Genomic DNA, 17,440 nt, shown 5'->3' on the forward strand with positions numbered 1-17,440 from the left:
ACCCCAAAATTTTTACAACTCTCGATAATCCTTCAGTTATTCCTTTCAACATCCAAGAGACTAAACACCTTTAAACAGAAACACATCAGGTTAAAGGCTTTACTATTATGAATTTAAATCACCTAAATGATCCAGAAATAGTCTTTCATGGCAGAGATCCAGCTCACTGCAAACACAGACACTCCCAAGCTCTTTTCAAACTGCAAAACTAAACTGCAAAATGGCTGATCTAAAGCCCAGCTCCACCCACTCTCTGACATCACTGTTTTCTTCAAGGTACATTGCTTGAACATCCATGTCTTAAAGGTACTCTCACATGACACCATGAAGTACTTAACGTTTGAGCAGGCGGAGGAGGGCGGTAGCCCCAATGGCTTCTAAGACGGAACAATTAAGTGGCCCTAGTAGTTATGGTTCGCCATGCCACTGAATCCGGCCACCAAACGCCAAGACCGCGTGGAACCTGATTGTGCACTGGACTCCTCACACTAACCAACATCACATGTAGGTCTCTGCCAGGCAAAAGCAGCTCTTTGGATCATCCTCCAATGCTTTGGTTGTCCATTGGAAGTTTTGCCATTGTCCTGAGGTTTCTACATGATAATACGAGTGTCACCGTCGTGAGTGGAGGAGCTGAACCTGACATCGTTCACGTCTGGACCGGGATTATAAAAGGTTGTGAGATTGTCCCCGCATTGTTCACCATTTACCTGAACTTCATCGTGCACCTCATCGGAGATGACCTACCACCCGGTGTCAGCAACCAGCATCGTGTGGACGGGATGCTTTTCAGGCAAATACAAAGTTGACTACCATTGACATTCACAACCGTCAGTTTGCAAATGACTGCTTCATGATGGCTCACTCTTTACAATACATGCAGCCTGACCTCTTCAATACTCCTGCTTAAATGCTTGGCCTATCTTTAAACATCACCAAGACGAAGGTTCTTCAACATTTCCCTGGCCAGAAGAGTAAACCCTGCAGCATTCATGCAGGTAGGGTGGCTCTGGAGTATGTGCAGCACTTCCCATAATTTGGCACTTTCCCAAGGGACTACCATTGGTCAGGAAGTCCCAGCACTGAGTCAACTGTGCGAATATTGCTTTCTTCAAGCTGCACCAACATGTCTTTGACAACAGGAACCATTGGAAGTCAACGAGGATGCTGGTTTATAAGGCTATTGCGTTGATCACCCTTTTCTACTGCAGTGAAACCTGGACTGTGAATAGACACCATGTTAAGATCCTTGAAGGGTTCCATCAGTGGTGCCTACGTAGAATCCTGGGGATCAGGGGCTGTTTAGCACAGGGCTAAATCACTGGCTTTGAAAGCAGACCTAGGCAGGCCAGCAGTACAGTTCAATTCCCATACCAGCCTCCCCGAACAGGCGCCGGAATGTGGCGACTAGGGGCTTTTCACAGTAACTTCATTTGAAGCCTACTTGTGACAATAAGTGATTTTCATTTAATTTCAAATGGGAGGACCACTGGACCAATGCTAGCTTCCTCCATGAAGCTGCTTCTCTCAGCGTCAAAGCCCTGCTCGAGGAACCAACTTTGATGGATGGACCATTTTGTCTGCATGCCCTGAAACTGCCATCTCCCTCGGCAGGTTCTCTTCTCCCAGATCCCTGTTGTCCAATGCTCCAAGCATGGCCAAAGGAAGAGGTAGAAGGATTTACTCAAGGCTGGCCTAGAGCATGGAGGCATCAACACCACTGACGGCGAGGGGAAGGCTGTGGACTACTTGGCATGGCTCCACCTGGGCCATTAAGGCACAAGCCACTTTGATAATAATAATTGCTTATTGTCACAAGTAGGCTTCAATGAAGTTACTGTGAAAAGCCCCTAGTCGCCACATTCTGGCGCCCGTTCGGGGAGGCTGGAACGGGAATTGAACCCGCGCTGCTAGTCTTGTTCTACATTACAAGCCAGCTGTCTTAGCCCACTGTGCTAAACCAGCCCCTTGAGGCTCAGCAATTTGACAGTGAGTGAGAACAGTGGCATCAGAGGAAGGAAAGGGAAGCAAACCCGAGGCAGCGAATTCCACGCCTCCGTGTAACAGTGCTGTTAATAACGCCGGCTGCGACTTCCGGGTGCGGCGATGACTAGCTAAGTAGCACGTTTCGGCACTTCCCGTTTCAACGGACTTTTGGGCTCTTATCGGGAGCCCCAACGGACATTTTCAAAGGCTAAACCCAGTGTGAGGCGACATAGAAAGGAGTCCCCCCGGGTGTGGATGAAAAGAAGTGATAGTAGTGGCCAGATTGTGGAGGATCCTCTGGAGCAGTGGCAGAGAAGGGAAGGGAGAAGCAAGATGGCGGCTGAGGGAGCCCAGTTGGTATGGGGCCTGGAACAGCAGGAGTTCTTCCGGTGATGTGTGGAGGAGCTCAAGAAGGAGGTGCTGGCGCCGATGCTGCAGGCGATTGAGGGGCTGAAGGAGACGCAAAAGACCCAAGAGATGGAGCTCCGTGGAGTGAAGGCAAAAGCTGCCGAAAATGAGGACGAGATACAGGGCTTGGTGGTGAAGACGGAGACGCACGAGGCGCTACACAAGAGGTGTATGGAGAGATTGGAAGCCCTGGAAAATAGCTTGAGGAGGAAGAACTTAAGGATTTTGGGTCTTCCCGAAGGGGCAGAGGGAGCGGACGTTGGGGCGTACATGAGCGTGAAGCTCCATACCTTAATGGGAGCCGAGGTCCCGAATGGCCCCCTGGAAATGGTGGGAGCGTACCGGGTCCTCGTGAGAAGATCAAAGGCAGGGGAAACACCTCGAGCAATAGTGGTGAGATTCCACCGCTACAAGGACAGGGAGATGGTCCTGAGATGGGCTAAGATGACACGGAGCAGCAGATGGGAGAACGCGGTGATCCGCGTCTACCAAGATTGGAGTGCGGAGGTGGCGAGAAAGAGGGCGAGTTTCAGAGCCCCCTAAGAGCCCCCCAACCCGGTTGATCACGTGGAACGTGAGAGGGTTGAACGGGCCGATTAAGAGGGCAAGGGTATTTGCGCACCTAAAGAAGCTAAAGGCAGACGTGGTTATGCTTCAGGAGACACCCCTGAAACTGGCGGATCAGGTCAGATTAAGAAAAGGATGGGTCGGACAGGTATTCCATTCGGGCTTGGATTCGAAAAATAGAGGGGTGGCAATACTGGTGGGGAAATGGGTATCGTTTGAGGCGAAGACCATAGTGGCGGACAGTGGGGGTAGGTACGTGATGGTGAGTGGCAGATTGCAAGGTGAAGCGGTGGTGCTGGTGAACGTATATGCCCCGAACTGGGATGATGCGAACTTTATGAAGCGTATGTTGGGGCGCATCCCGGACCTGGAGATGGGAAAGTTGGTAATGGGGGGGGGACTTCAACACGGTGCTGGACCCAGGGCTGGACCGGGAGGAGGCCGGTAGCGGCCAAGGTGCTTAAGGGCTTTATGGAGCAGATGAGAGGAGTGGATCCCTGGAGATTCACTAGACCGAGGAGTAAAGAGTTTTCCTTCTTCTCCCATGTCCACAAAGTGTACTCCCGGATAGATTTCTTTGTCCTGGGAAGGGCGCTGACCCCGAAGGTGGCAGGAGCGGAGTACTCGGCTATAGCCATTTCAGATCATGCCCCACATTGGGTAGATCTGGAAGTAGGAGAGGAAAAGGAACAGCGCCCACGCTGGAGATTAGATATGGGACTGTTGGCGGACGAGGGGGTATGTGGAAGGGTGAGGGGATGTATCGAAAGATACCTAGAGGTCAATGATGATGGAGAGGTCCAGGTGGGAGTAGTCTGGGAGGCGCTGAAGGCGGTGGTGAGAGGGGAGCTGATTTCCATAAGGGCCCATAAGGGGAAACAAGAGGGTAAAGAAAGGGAGAGACTGATTGGGGAGATTCTGAGAGTGGATAGGCAATATGCGGAGGCTCCGGACGAAGAGCTACACAGGGAAAGACGGAGACGACACACGGACTTTGACTTGTTGACCACGGGTAAGGCGGAGACGCAGTGGAGGAAGGCACAGGGAGTACAGTATGAATACGGAGAGAAGGCGAGCCGACTGCTGGCCCAACAACTTAGGAAGAGGGGGGCGGCGAGAGAGATCGGAGGAGTTAGAGACAAGGAGGGAAGGATGGAACAGAGAGCGGAGAGGGTGAACGGGGTATTTAAGGTATTCTACGAGAGGTTGTATAAGGCCCAACCCCCGGAAGGGAAAGAGGGAATGATGCATTTCCTAGACCAGTTGGAGTTCCCGAAGGTTGAGGAGCAGGAGAGGACAGGACTGGGAGCGCAGATTGAGGTAGAGGAGGTGGTAAAAGGAATCGGGAACATGCAGGCAGGGAAGGCCCCGGGACCAGACGGGTTCCCGGTGGAATTCTATAGAAAATATGTGGACCTGCTGGCCCCACTCTTGACGAGAACCTTCAATGAGGCTAAGGAAAGGGGGACACTACCCCCGACGATATCGCTGATCCTGAAAAGAGACAAAGACCCGCTGCAGTGCGGGTCATACAGGCCCATCTCCCTCCTGAACGTAGATGCCAAGTTATTGGCCAAAGTGATGGCGACAAGGATAGAGGACTGTGTCCCTGGGGTGGTGCATGGTGACCAAACAGGATTTGTTAAAGGGAGGCAATTGAATACCAATGTACGGAGGTTGTTGGGGGTGATGATGATGCCCCCACCGGAGGGGGAGGCGGAGATAGTGGTGGCTATGGATGCAGAGAAGGCATTTGATAGAGTGGAGTGGGACTACTTGTGGGAGGTACTGAAGAGATTTGGATTTGGAGAGGGGTTCATTAGATGGGATCGGCTCCTATACGGGGCCCCGGTGGCAAGTGTGATTACGAACAGGCAACGATTCGACTACATCCGACTATATAGGGGCACAAGACAGGGGTGCCCCCTGTCCCCGTTACTGTTTGCGTTGGCAATTGAGCCATTTGCCATAGCGCTGAGGGGCTCTCGGAAGTGGAGAGGGGTACTTAGAGGAGGAGAAGAACATCGGGTGTCATTATACGCGGATGATCTGCTGTTATATGTCGCTGACCCAGTGGAAGGGATGCCTGAGATAATGCAGACACTCAGGGAGTTTGGAGAGGTTTCGGGATACAAACTGAATATGGGGAAGAGTGAACGGTTTGTGATGCACCCTGGGGAACAGGGCAGGGGAATAGACGAGCTGCCGCTGAGGACGGTAACAAGAGATTTCCGGTATTTAGGGATCCAGGTGGCCAGGGACTGGGGAACCTTGCATAAGCTTAACTTGACACGACTGGTAGTGCAGATGGAGGAGGACTTTAAGAGGTGGGATATGGTGCCCCTGTCATTGGCGGGCAGGGTGCAGGCGGTTAAAATGGTGGTCCTCCCGAGTTTTCTTTTTGTGTTTCAGTGCCTCCCCATACTGATTACAAAGACCTTTTTTAAGAAGGTGGACAGGAACATCATGAGCTTTGTGTGGGCCGGAAGACCCCAAGGGTAAAGAGGGGGTTCCTGCAGTGCAGTAGAGATAGAGGGGGATTGGCACTGCCGAGTCGGAGTGATTATTATTGGTCCGCTAACGTGTCTATGATATGTAAGTGGATGAGGGAAGAAGAAGGAGCGGCGTGGAAAAGGCTGGAGATGGCGTCCTGTAGGGGAGCTAGCTTAAAAGCACTGACAACGGCGCCGCTGCCGTTCTCCCCGAAAAGGTACACCACAAACCCAGTGGTGGTGGCGACTCTGAAGATTTGGGGGCAGTGGAGACGACATAGGGGAGTGACGGGGGCCTCAGTGTGGTCCCCGATGAGGAACAACCACAGGTTCGTCCCGGGAAGGATAGACGGGGGATTTCAATCTTGGCAGCGAGCAGGAATTGCGCAACTGAAGGACTTGTTCTTGGACGGGACGTTCGCGAGTCTGGGAGCACTGACAGAAAAATACGGGTTGCCACCTGGGAATGCATTTCATTATATACAAGTGAGGGCATTTGTGAGGCACCAGATGAGGGAATTTCCACAGCTCCCGGCGCAAGGGATCCAGGACAGAGTGATTTCGGGGGCATGGGTGGGTGATGGTAAGGTGTCCGATATATACAGGGAAATGAGAGACGAGGGGGAGACGATGATAGAGGAACTGAAAAGAAAATGGGAGGAGGAGCTGGGGGAAGAGATTGAGGAAGGGCTGTGGGCAGATGCCCTAAGTAGGGTAAATTCCTCGTCCTCGTGTGCCAGGCTCAGCCTGATCCAATGCAAGGTACTACACAGGGCGCATATGACGGGAGCAAGATTGAACAGGTTTTTTGGGGTGGAGGATAGGTGCGGGAGGTGCGCGGGAAGCCCTGCGAACCACACCCACATGTTTTGGTCATGTCCGGTATTGCATGGGTTCTGGGTGGGTGTGGCAGAAGTGATTTCAAAGGTGGTGGGTGTCCGGGTCGAACCAAACTGGGGGTTGGCTATATTCGGGGTTGCAGATGAGCCGGGAGTGCAGGAGGTGAGAGAGGCCGATGTTCTGGCCTTTGCGTCCCTAGTAGCCCGGCGAAGGATTCTACTTATGTGGAAAGAAGCTAAACCCCCGGGCGTGGAGGCCTGGATAAACGATATGGCAGGGTTTATAAAATTGGAGCGGATAAAGTACGCACTAAGAGGTTCGGCTCAGGGGTTCACCAGGCGGTGGCAACCGTTCCTCGACTATCTCGCAGAGCGATAAGGGAAAATAGGAAAGACAACAGCAGCAACCCAGGGGGGAGGGGGGGGGGGGGTGCATTCGGGTTTTTGGGGTTTTTTTGTGTGTTGTTACATATTTGTTGTTCATAGTTATCTTCTCAATGTTACTATTTCTTTTCGTTTTTTTAAATTTTGTGTTGGCACTTGCCGTTAGTTAATATATTATTTTAAAAACGATCAATGTATATATTGTTACAAAGTTGTAAAAATGGAAAATTCTTGGTTGATCGAAAAACTTTAATAAAATATATATTTTTAAAAAAAATAACGCCAGCTGCAAGCGGCCTTCAAAATGGCCTTGAACATGTAAACAAAATGCGGCCCACTGCACATGCGTGCCCGATCATTGGCGCGCATGCGCAAAATTATGCGCATGCACGCCGATGATCGGGCACGCATGCGCAGTGCGGCCGCTTTTTTTTTTTTTAAACGGTCGCAGCTTTTTGTTTTACAAGTTCGGGGGGGTTTTATTCATTCATTTTATTTTAATTTTTTTCATTTATTTTATTTTATTATTTTTTTACAAGTCCGGGGGGGTTTATTTGATAAAATTTCACAGGAAAGAAATGCAGAACTTTGGACAGATGGAGACTGCATACTTTCCGACACCGGAAGGCTTCACCTTCAGCCAACAGGTTCCATTGGAGGAGTGTGTACGTGGGCCAAAGGGACCCAAAACTATTTCCTCCATTTTTGTCGGCAGCAAGCAAGGTAAGAGAAAATGGTGGGTCGCGCAGGTCAGCGGTGTAGGCCGCGAAGGCCGGCCGGCGTGGGTCGCGAAGGTCGGCCGGGTTGGGTTCCGAAGGTTGGCCAGTTGGTAAAAATGGGTCCCCGGAAAAAAGGTTTGAAAAACACTGCACTAGACCATTTAAAGAGGTCAGCATAGGCAGTCTCTGGGAATCTCATGCTATCACGACTGTGTTATGACCCAAGAAGGGATGACTTGAAGATATGTGCTTCATCAGTGGGGGCTTAGGATAGAATACAATTGCAACTGTCATGTGGATGTACCGTTAAGAAATAGCTGCAGCTGCAATTTTCTGTCTTTTACTTTTGTTTTGAGCTGAAAAGCTGCTTTGTGGCTCTGTTTTTTATTTCGTTTTGAGTGTTGGAGAGCTGCATTCAAATCAAGATGATGTTCTGATCTCTCTCTCTACAAGCTAAAGAATGTCTTCAGCTCACTTGATGATTTCAAAGTAATACCTGTTTCTGTAGAGAATTTAAACCTGCTGTCTTTGTTAGAAAGGGTTTAACTTATCGATGTTGCTAGGAAAGGTATTAAGGGTTACCTAGAGAGCATTGTATCTGTGGGGTCACGTGTGTTGGTAGTTGATAAGATGTTTACTATATGTTTATAAAATGTTAACTGGGTTCATAGAATAAACATTGTTTTGTTTTAAAAATACTTAAGGTGTCTGTTGCATAACACCTGGAGAGTGGACCCTTGTGCTCCTCATAACCAAAATCTATTAAAAGTCATGGGTCAGGTGAACTCCATGATATACTTTGGTGTTCTCGAAACCCTGGCCCATAACACAACACAGCTGCTTGCAAATGCAACTCAAGGACTGAAACAATTGGGTGGGAAGTGAGAAATCCCACGTAGAGGAAACAGAGTTGGAAAGGCTAAGATTGCGCGTGGTGCGGGAATTAGTGCAAATTCTTGTAATTGTAACTACGAGGTGCATCTTTGTTGTAGCAACCATTTTTAAAAAGAGAAATCTACCTCTCTGTTTGAAATATCCTTTGCCTGTTAATGTTTGAATTATATTGATTTTAGTTGTTTTTTTACAGTAAAGGTTTTAAGAGGTGAAATCTTGTCCATTGGTTTTCTTTTTATTGGCATTGTGGCAATTCCTTTCTTTTTATAAAGTTATTGGTCTGTATGGGGAGTACAGGGTTCATAACATAACCACTGTACGTAATAAAAAAGAATGACGCTTTGATAAGGGGCTGGAGTGGTGCATTTCATGTCAGTCAACGCAATCAGGAAGAGAAAACGTAAAGAAAACATTATTGTAGAATGCATCACCCTAAATGCAAAACTATGAAGACAGCTCCACTTTGACCTGAAGGGCTGCGAAACACACCAATCATTTACTATATTTCATAGTATTATATTTCATTTTCAAGTTTAGTTATAAATCACCATTTTTATGCATCTTTGCATCCTTTGTTATAAAGCAAAAAAGGTTTTGATGCGTTCCTCTGTTTGAACATTTATAATGCTTGCACGTGTAGTGCTGCAGGCCGCCCCCCACAGCTTATCAATAGAATTTTTTTTTAAATCGCAAGTCAGCTGAGAATGTACAGCCCATTTAGCTAGTCAACATGTAACCATATTAGTGCTCAAGAAATTGTCGTACAATATGAAATGGCACATCGACAATGAACTTCAAAGAGCACTGTGGGCATTTAGTCAGGAGAATGCAAGCCAATGCAGGAAAATAAATATCTGGTCACAGAAAGGACAAAGGAAATGCTTCCCTCTTGGCAAGTAAACAGCAAGGCTATAGCAGATAAACAATTAATGTCACAAAGGGTTTAAAGTCCTCCAATAAATGCAGTGAAGTATTTTTGTTTGGATTTGTTTACAAGAATGCAAAAATATACCAAGAAAAAAAACAAAGTTTTTAAAAATGTTTACAGAAAACTTTGCAATTTAGAAAATGCTCATTTAAAAAAAACTTTTCTTTTCTGCACGAGGCTCTTTCTTCATGCAGAGATACAGAAGCACTTGACAGATTTAAGAGTGCAGTAATTATGCACCTTTTCAATGCCATCAAGAATATATAAAGCTGTTTTTAAGCAAAGTTGGTATGTTTTGAAATTTCAAGCTCTTAGTTTTTTGGAGCTTCAAAGTCATGGTTGGCACTTGAACATTCAAGAGTCAAAACAAAATTTCCCACAAAAGGGGAAGTCAAAGCAAGAGTGAAAATGATGTCCTGGGACAAATTCGCAAACAGTAGGGAAGGAGGATTGTTTGGGTGAAAGAATTGGAAATGGTGAGTTCCAGAAAGATCAGTAGGGGTACAGTGTGGCTAATGTCGAGAGACTCATATTGGAGAAAAGAGTGAGGGAGGAAATGACAGAATGGACAATATGGATCTGGCGCAGGTGTCTGCACGGTGGAATGCCATAATGCAATAGCCCCAAAACACGGCATTTCAAAACCTGAATGGAAGTATATAAAGTAAAAAACCTCAGCAGTTGCAACATTTCAATTCTGATATCAGTGACAAGAGAGACATGTTGCCAAAGCTTTTTGGCTTCCACTCATCAGAACAAGCACAAGAATGCCAAATTTCCCAACAATTTATATTGCAGGAGAAAAGAGTGTTGATTAGTTGGCAAGTCGACCCTGATTGGCTGAGGTGCTGCTATGGAGAATGCAACAGAGAGCTATAGACTCCCGACACGGGTGCAAGATGAAAAGCTTCAGCAATATAAGTCTCTCTTCAGCAATATTCAAGGTCTGTACCATCGAGCGACAATTTTGATATTGTGCTACGTCGGAACATAGGAATTAGAAACAGAAGTTGGCAATTCAGCCCTTCGATCCTGCTCCGCCACTCAATCAGATCATGGCTGATCTCTTCCTGGTCTCAAATCCACCTCCCCACCCGTTTGCCATATCCCTTTAACCCATTTATCAATAATATATCTATCTTCTTCTTGAAAACATTCAATGGCTCAGATTTCACCGCAGTATGGGACAGTGAGTTCCACAAATTCACCACACTCTGAGTAGTTCCTCCTCATCTCAGTTCTAAATCTACCGCCTCTCAACTTGTATCCGTGACATCTCGTTTTAGATTCCACCACAAGGGGATATTTGGTCTACGTTTACTTTATAAATCCCATTTAGTATTTTATACATCTCGATCAGATCCCACCTATCCTTCTCAAATTCCAGCATGTATAAACCCAAACTGTTTAATCTCTCCTCATATGTCAATCCTTTCATCTCTGGAATCAATTCTGGCGAACCTCCTGTGAACTGCCTCTAATGCCACCACCACATCCTTCCTCAAATAAGGAGACCAAAACGGGACAGAATACTCCAGGTATGGTCTCGCCAACACCCTATAAAATAACAACACTTCTTTATCCTCCAGTCCTTTTGCAATAAATGCTAACATTCCATTTGCCTTTCTTATTACATTTTGTACCTGCAGACAGACTTTCTGCGATTCATGAACAAAGACACTCCGATCCCTCTGCCCAGACGCATCTTGAATCTACTTTCCATTTAGATAATAATTTGCCTTTCTATTTTTTCGGCCGAAATGGATAACCTCACACTTATCTACATTAAGCTCCATCTGTCAACTTTTGGCACTATCTCCTAGGCTATCGATGTCAGTCTGTAAAATATCCTCTTCACTGCCTACTTTCCCACCTGTTTTAGTATCATCCGCAAATGTTGCTATATTACACTCTGTCCTTGCTTGCAGATCATTCATATAAATTGTGAACAGTTGAGGTCCGAAGACTGACCCCTGCGGCACCCCGCTAGTTACAGTTCATCAGCCAGAGAAGGATCCATTTATCGCAACCCTCTGCTTTCTGTCAGTCAGCCAATCCTCAATCCAATCTAGTACTCTACCCCCAATTTCCTGCAATCTCACCTTCTGGAACAGTCTTTTATGTGGCACCTTATCAAACGTCTTCTGGATGTCTAGATACATCACATCCACAGGTTCCCCATTACCCACCTTGCTGGTTAAGTCTTCAAAGACTCGAGCAAGTTTGTTAAGCATGACTTACCCTTCATAAAACCATGTTGACAATGCTGGATTGAGCTTTGTATTTCCAAATGTTCAGTCATCTCCTGCTTAATGATTGATTCCAGCAACTTCCCCACCACAGAGGTCAAACTAACCGGTTGAATGTTTCCTACTTTTTGTCCCTCTCCCTTTTTGAATAGGGGCGTCAAATTAGCGTGTTTCCGATCCACTGGGACCCTTCCAGAATCCAGGGAATTCTGAAATATCATAACCACTGCATAAACCTTCTCCGCTGCCAGCTCCCTTAATAGCCGAGGGTGCAGGCCATCAGGTCCTGGAGACTCATCTGCCCTTAATCCCATCAGTTATTGTCTCCCTGGTGATGGTTATTGCACCAGGTTCCTCTGCATTAACTGTAGTTTTTGGAAAATGTTTCTATCTTCTCTGTGAAGAGACAAAATATTGGTTCAGTGCCTTCATCTCGGTGTCCCCATTATTACCTCACCAGTATCATTCTCTAAAGGGCCAACATTTACTTCAGCTATTCTCTTCCTCTTCATATACATATAGAAGATTTTGGCATCAGTGTTTGTTTTCTGCTAATTTCCTTTCATAGTTCATTTTAGCTCTTTTGATTTTATTTCTGTAGTCTTTTGCTGAACCTTAACGTTCTACCAATCTTTCAGCTTACCACAAGCTTTGCAGTATGGCATGCCCTAGTTTTTTGCCTTTATGCCTTCCTCAACTTTCTTGTTCAGCCATGGAACGTTTTTCTCCTTTTACAATTCTGCTTCTTCTCAGGAAGGCATTTTGATTTAAGTGGCACTTGACTTCTTCCTGAACATTCGCCATTGTTTCTCAAATGTTCGACATGATCTATCCTCAGTTTACTTTGGCCAACTCTTTCCTATGCCCAATGCTAAAAACTCTAAAATGGTTTGAAATAAGTGTTCACAGAAAGTCTAGGCTCAGAATACACAAACATACTTTTACAATATTTTATTTTTCTGTTCTTCATCTGAGCTGGTAGGCAGCAATCTTTCCATCAAATGTCATTCAAATGATCAGCAGCTGAAAACATGCATAAACACTGCAGCCCTTATTTCCTGTAGTTTAATCTGTAATTTGAATTTAGCACAGCACTGTGGCACCATGGTTGAAACCCTCACCCAAATACCCGAAGGTACGATAAATTTAAATATAAACATACTTTTAAAATGCTTCATGTATAATAGTGTATTAATCTAATTTTGTGACATTAACTTAATAGACTATTTGCAATCAAAAAGACTTAAGGACCAGAAAGAAAACAAACTACTGTCGGTTGATACAAATTCCATCCACTCAGTGTTGCAGGGAGTTCATTAACATTATTCAGGGTCAAATAATCCCCAAATCAAGAGTAAGTACAACCTGATGAAGAGCACAAATGAGTAACTCCAATCCACTTAACCTGCGCATCTAGGGTTGTGGGGGTGAAACCCACACAGACACAGGGAGAATGTGCAAACTCCACATGGAGAGACCCAGGGCCGGGATTGCTGATTACCTCTAACAGAAAATGAGCCAGTATCCGAATGCGCACACAAAAGTAATTGCTTTACATCTTTCTGCACAAATTTCTCAATTTAAGAATTACTATTGGGCAGCGAATATAGCTATAGTAAGGAGGTGGTGGTGGTGGTGGGGGGGGGGGGGGGGGGAGACGATGTGGGAGCGGATGGAGGCAGCATCTTGTAAAGACTCAAGTTTGGGGGCACTATTGACAGCGCCTTTACCATTCTCGCCGGCCAGGTACTCCACAGACCCGGTAGTGGTAATGGCCCTCAGGGTGTGGGGACAGTGGAGGCAGCACCTGAGGCTGGAGGGGCCGCGGTTTGGACACTGATCTGTGGGAATAATCGGTTTGCTCCGGGGGGGGCTGGACAGGGAGGTTTTGGGGGTGGCAACGGGCAGGGATTGAGCGATTTGAGGATCTATTCATTGGGGGTAGCTTCTCGAGCTTGGAGGGGTTAGTGGAGGAAATTGAGTTGCTTGCCGGGAATGGACTCCGATATTGAGAGTTGAGGGATTTTGTCCGGAAGCATGTACGGTCCTTTCCTCACCTGCCTCCCCAGGAGCTGCAGGAATAGGTGGTGTCAAGAACAGGGGTAGGGGAAGGTAAAGTATCAGAATTTTACATGGAGTTGATGGAATGGGAAGGAGTCCCAATAGGGGCAGTGAAGTGCAAATGGGAGGAAGAATTGGAGAGGGAGGTAGAGGCTGGGGTGTGGGAGGAAGCTTTGAGGAGGGTTAATACATCCTCGCCATGCGCTATGCTTAGCCTTATTCAGTTTAAGGTGAACTTCAGGGCACACATGAGCAGGTTATTTGAAGGGATGGAAAATAGGTGTGGGCTGTGTGTGGATGGGCCCGCGAATCATGTCCGTATGCTGGGATTTTGGCAGGGGTTTGCCGACTTATGTCGGAGGCTTTGAAGGTGTAGGTGGTCCCGAATTCAGAAGTGGCGATCTTTGTAGTGTCAGAAGACCTGGGAGTCCAGGGGGCGAGAGGCCGATGTCTTGGCCTTTGCCAAGGGGGGGTAGGTTGTTAGGTATTTAGTTGGTTTGATTATTGCAGCTCTGTTGGCTTGTTTTGTTTTGTGGGTCTGTTTGATGTGTAAATATCTAAATGCCTGAATAAAATATTTTTCAAAAATAAATAAAGCTTCCATTCATCTTTTCATCCAAATTTTGAAATGATAAAGCCTGAAAGTAAACAAATCAAGATTATTTTAGATAATCTAAAAGGCACCAAGGCAACTCAGAAGTTCCTTTCCAGACAAGACAAAATATACTTCAGAAATTTGCGTCAAAGGTCCTTGTGAGAAAATCAAAATAGTTTTTACTGCCAACAGCTTTATACCTTGCTGTTCTGCTTTTCTAATCCAATACAGGCACAAATAAGAAAGATTAGAATACACAAAGGTTTTTTTGGGGAGTAATTTGTAACATACGAGGTTTAAAGAACACTGGAATTATAAGCATTATGGTCTAAAAAAAAAAAGTTTTAAAAATCCAATGGATTCAGTTCAAAAATCTTCCTCATGAAATTCTGTTCTCCCCCGAGTCACTGCCTGCCACTTCGAAAAAGACCCACCTTATTCTTTCTCTGTTTCCTGTCTGCTAACCAATTCTCAATCCATGCCAATATATTATCCCCAATTCATGCACTTTAAATTTGCGCACCAATCTCTTAGGTAGGACTTTCTCAAAGCTTTCTGAAAATCCAAATACACCACATCCACTGGTTCACCTTTATCTATTATACTAGTTGAGTCCTCAAAAGCTCTGGTAGGTTTGTCAAGCAGGATTTCCCTTTTGTAAATCCATGTTAACTGTTTAATCCACAGATATTCTCCAAGTGTCCTGCCATCACAATCTTTACAATAAAATGAAAAATAAACTCAAGCATTTCCCCTACTACTGGTGGTAAGCTAGCCAGTCTGCAATTCCTGGTTTTCTCCCTCCTTTTTTAAATAGTGGGGTCACATTGGCCACCCTCAAATCTGCCAGATCTTTTCCAGAATCTACAGAATTTTGCAAGGTAACAGCCAGTACATCCACTATTATAATGGGCTGGTTTAGCACAGTGGGCTAAACAGCTGGCTTTTAATGCAGAACAGGGCAGCAGCGGGGGTTGAATTCCCGTACCAGCCTCCCTGAACAGGCGCTGGAATGTGGCGACTGCAGTAACTTCATTGAAGCCTATTTGTGACAATATGCGATTATTATTATTTTATTGACCATCTCCTTTAGTACCCTGTAGATCACCAGGCCCTGGGGATTTATCAGCTTTCAGTTTTATTAATTTCCCCAGGACTACTTTTCTAGTAATACTAATTTCCTTCAATTCTTCCTTCTTACTAGACCCTTGCTGCCTTTGTATTTCTGGGAAGTTTTTTGCGTGTTTCTCCATGAAATCAGAACTAAAGTAGTTGTTTAATTGTTCTGCTATTTCCTTGTTCTCCATCATAAAATCTCCTGTTTCGGACTGTAAGGAACCTACATTTGTCTTCACTAGTCTTTTTGAATACTTATAGATCTTTTACAGTCTGCTTTTATGTTACTTGCCAGTTGATGCTCTTACTCAATTTTACCCCTCTTAATCAATCTCGTTGTCCTCCTTTGCCAAATACTGAACTTCTCCCAATCCTCAGGCTAGCGTGATGACACCCAAAAACTAGCCCATCACAAGAATATGCCTGCTGCTGATAGCATAGGTACAAGCACAGAAAAAGGTGTACGAAATGGGAGAGGGAGAGACAATCTATCAGTATAGCTTTATCAGTGGCTGTGACACAGCTGTGAATGCTATGGCTCCTTCAGCATAATACCATTTCTTTTTTTTTTTTAAACAAAATCTGGTTTCATCTTACTGAATGTTGCATTTTGATCAAAGAACATAAATATTATTTAAGCTGTGTATCATGCCTTAGTTGAGGCGCCCATGTTCCAGTGTTACATCTGTTGTATTGGTCACAACAGATGTAATGTAATCATCAGTGTATGGAGATTTTTTCCATTAATAAATGATAAAATGACAATAATGCTGGGCAGTTTTTAAGTAAACCAAACCGTAATAAACCTGCTGTAACAAGATAAACCAAGGTTCAATTAATTTCAGTATCTTTCACATTCACCTTAAAAATAGCCATCAACACACACTGACAACAATTGATTGAATGTGTGGACATGGCAACTGTAGATGTGGCCAATAGGATCGTGATTAATTTTGCTCCAATCATACTTGACAGCTTCAACATTTTTCAATCAGCTCATTCCGGAAATAACTTTGTCATACCTTCATAAAACTAGACACTTTTTATCATTTTATCAATAGATTATTAATGAAAGAAATTCCCTCAAATCATTGGAACTGAAACTTGTTATGTTTGGTTACAAGATTGAAAGATTAAAAGAACACTCCTCAGTCTGAATGCATGCACCCATCATAAGAGATAATAGCAAAGCAGTTTTCAGTGTGTCAATTTACGCTATGTCATTACATTTGTATTATAATGCCAAAACTCCCATTTAATAATTTAGTTTTATAGATGGAATAAGTCAAACATGTGTAAGAAATTCCAGCATTTTTGATGAAATGCTATTATTGCATTCATGAGCTTCAAATCAGTTAAGATATTACCAAGGACTAATGAACTCTCTAAAGTACATCATAAATTGTTGCAGGAGAAGGATAACTGATGGAAGGCTTGGTATGTACTTAGAACTACAGCAAATGATACTGACTATCTCACAATTGGACAGAATCCAGTGCAACAATCAAATTCCACTGCCATGGAGGGAAGAGTGCAGTTTAACTAATATGATGTTTCAATGCTTGTGGGGAATAAAACTGGATGGTGTGTTTGGTTGCCTGCCAGGTATTTCCAAGTTCAAAGTGTTTGACCACATAAACTGCTGTTATCTTTGTTTTGTTTCAGAAATTAGACCATTTTCCTTTTGAACTCAGTTTCAGCACTCACCCTTCTTTGCCTCGGTTATAGATTGCAAGCTCGTCGCCAATCCCTTCCTTTTCTTTGAATGCTTCCCAGTCGATCTTTGATTTTTCCAAGGTGCTCATCTTTTGTTTCTTTCCTCCCATCTTTCCCAGAATGTTACCTATAGCACTTTGTCTCTTTACTCTGCATTTGGAAAAGAAAAAGAGTGTAAACAATTCAGAATAAGAATGATACAAATGTCAGCTGTGTAGAGTTGTTTACAGTGAAGTAACCAAATATTGCACTGTCAGAAAAATAAAATAGGTACATTACTCAAACCATTATCCTCCCACTTTAACAGGTCTGCAGTGATTTGCAGCTTGTGATGTCAAATTCAATTAATCCAGTTTCTTTAGATTATTTGACTGCTTTGACAAAGTGTCATTGGACTCGAAATGTTAGCTCTTTTCTCTCCCTACAGATGCTGCCAGACCTGCTGAGATTTTCCAACATTTTCTCTTTAGTTTCTTTAGATTATAC

The 17,440-nt window shown here is 44.8% G+C and overlaps 1 protein-coding gene across 2 annotated transcripts in view; it reads right to left on the reverse strand.

The window, feature by feature from the left end:
* cfdp1 (craniofacial development protein 1) overlaps nt 1-17,440 on the reverse strand; it is a 256,567-nt gene that overhangs the window by 33,122 nt on the left and 206,005 nt on the right. For both annotated transcript variants that reach the window (XM_072518304.1, XM_072518303.1), the window contains exon 6: nt 16,946-17,104. In XM_072518304.1, the coding sequence (XP_072374405.1) occupies nt 16,946-17,104 (159 nt within the window). The remainder of the gene's footprint in view (nt 1-16,945; nt 17,105-17,440) is intronic.

Source organism: Scyliorhinus torazame, chromosome 10, assembly GCF_047496885.1.
Source record: "Scyliorhinus torazame isolate Kashiwa2021f chromosome 10, sScyTor2.1, whole genome shotgun sequence".
In the NCBI taxonomy this organism is placed as follows: domain Eukaryota; kingdom Metazoa; phylum Chordata; class Chondrichthyes; order Carcharhiniformes; family Scyliorhinidae; genus Scyliorhinus; species Scyliorhinus torazame.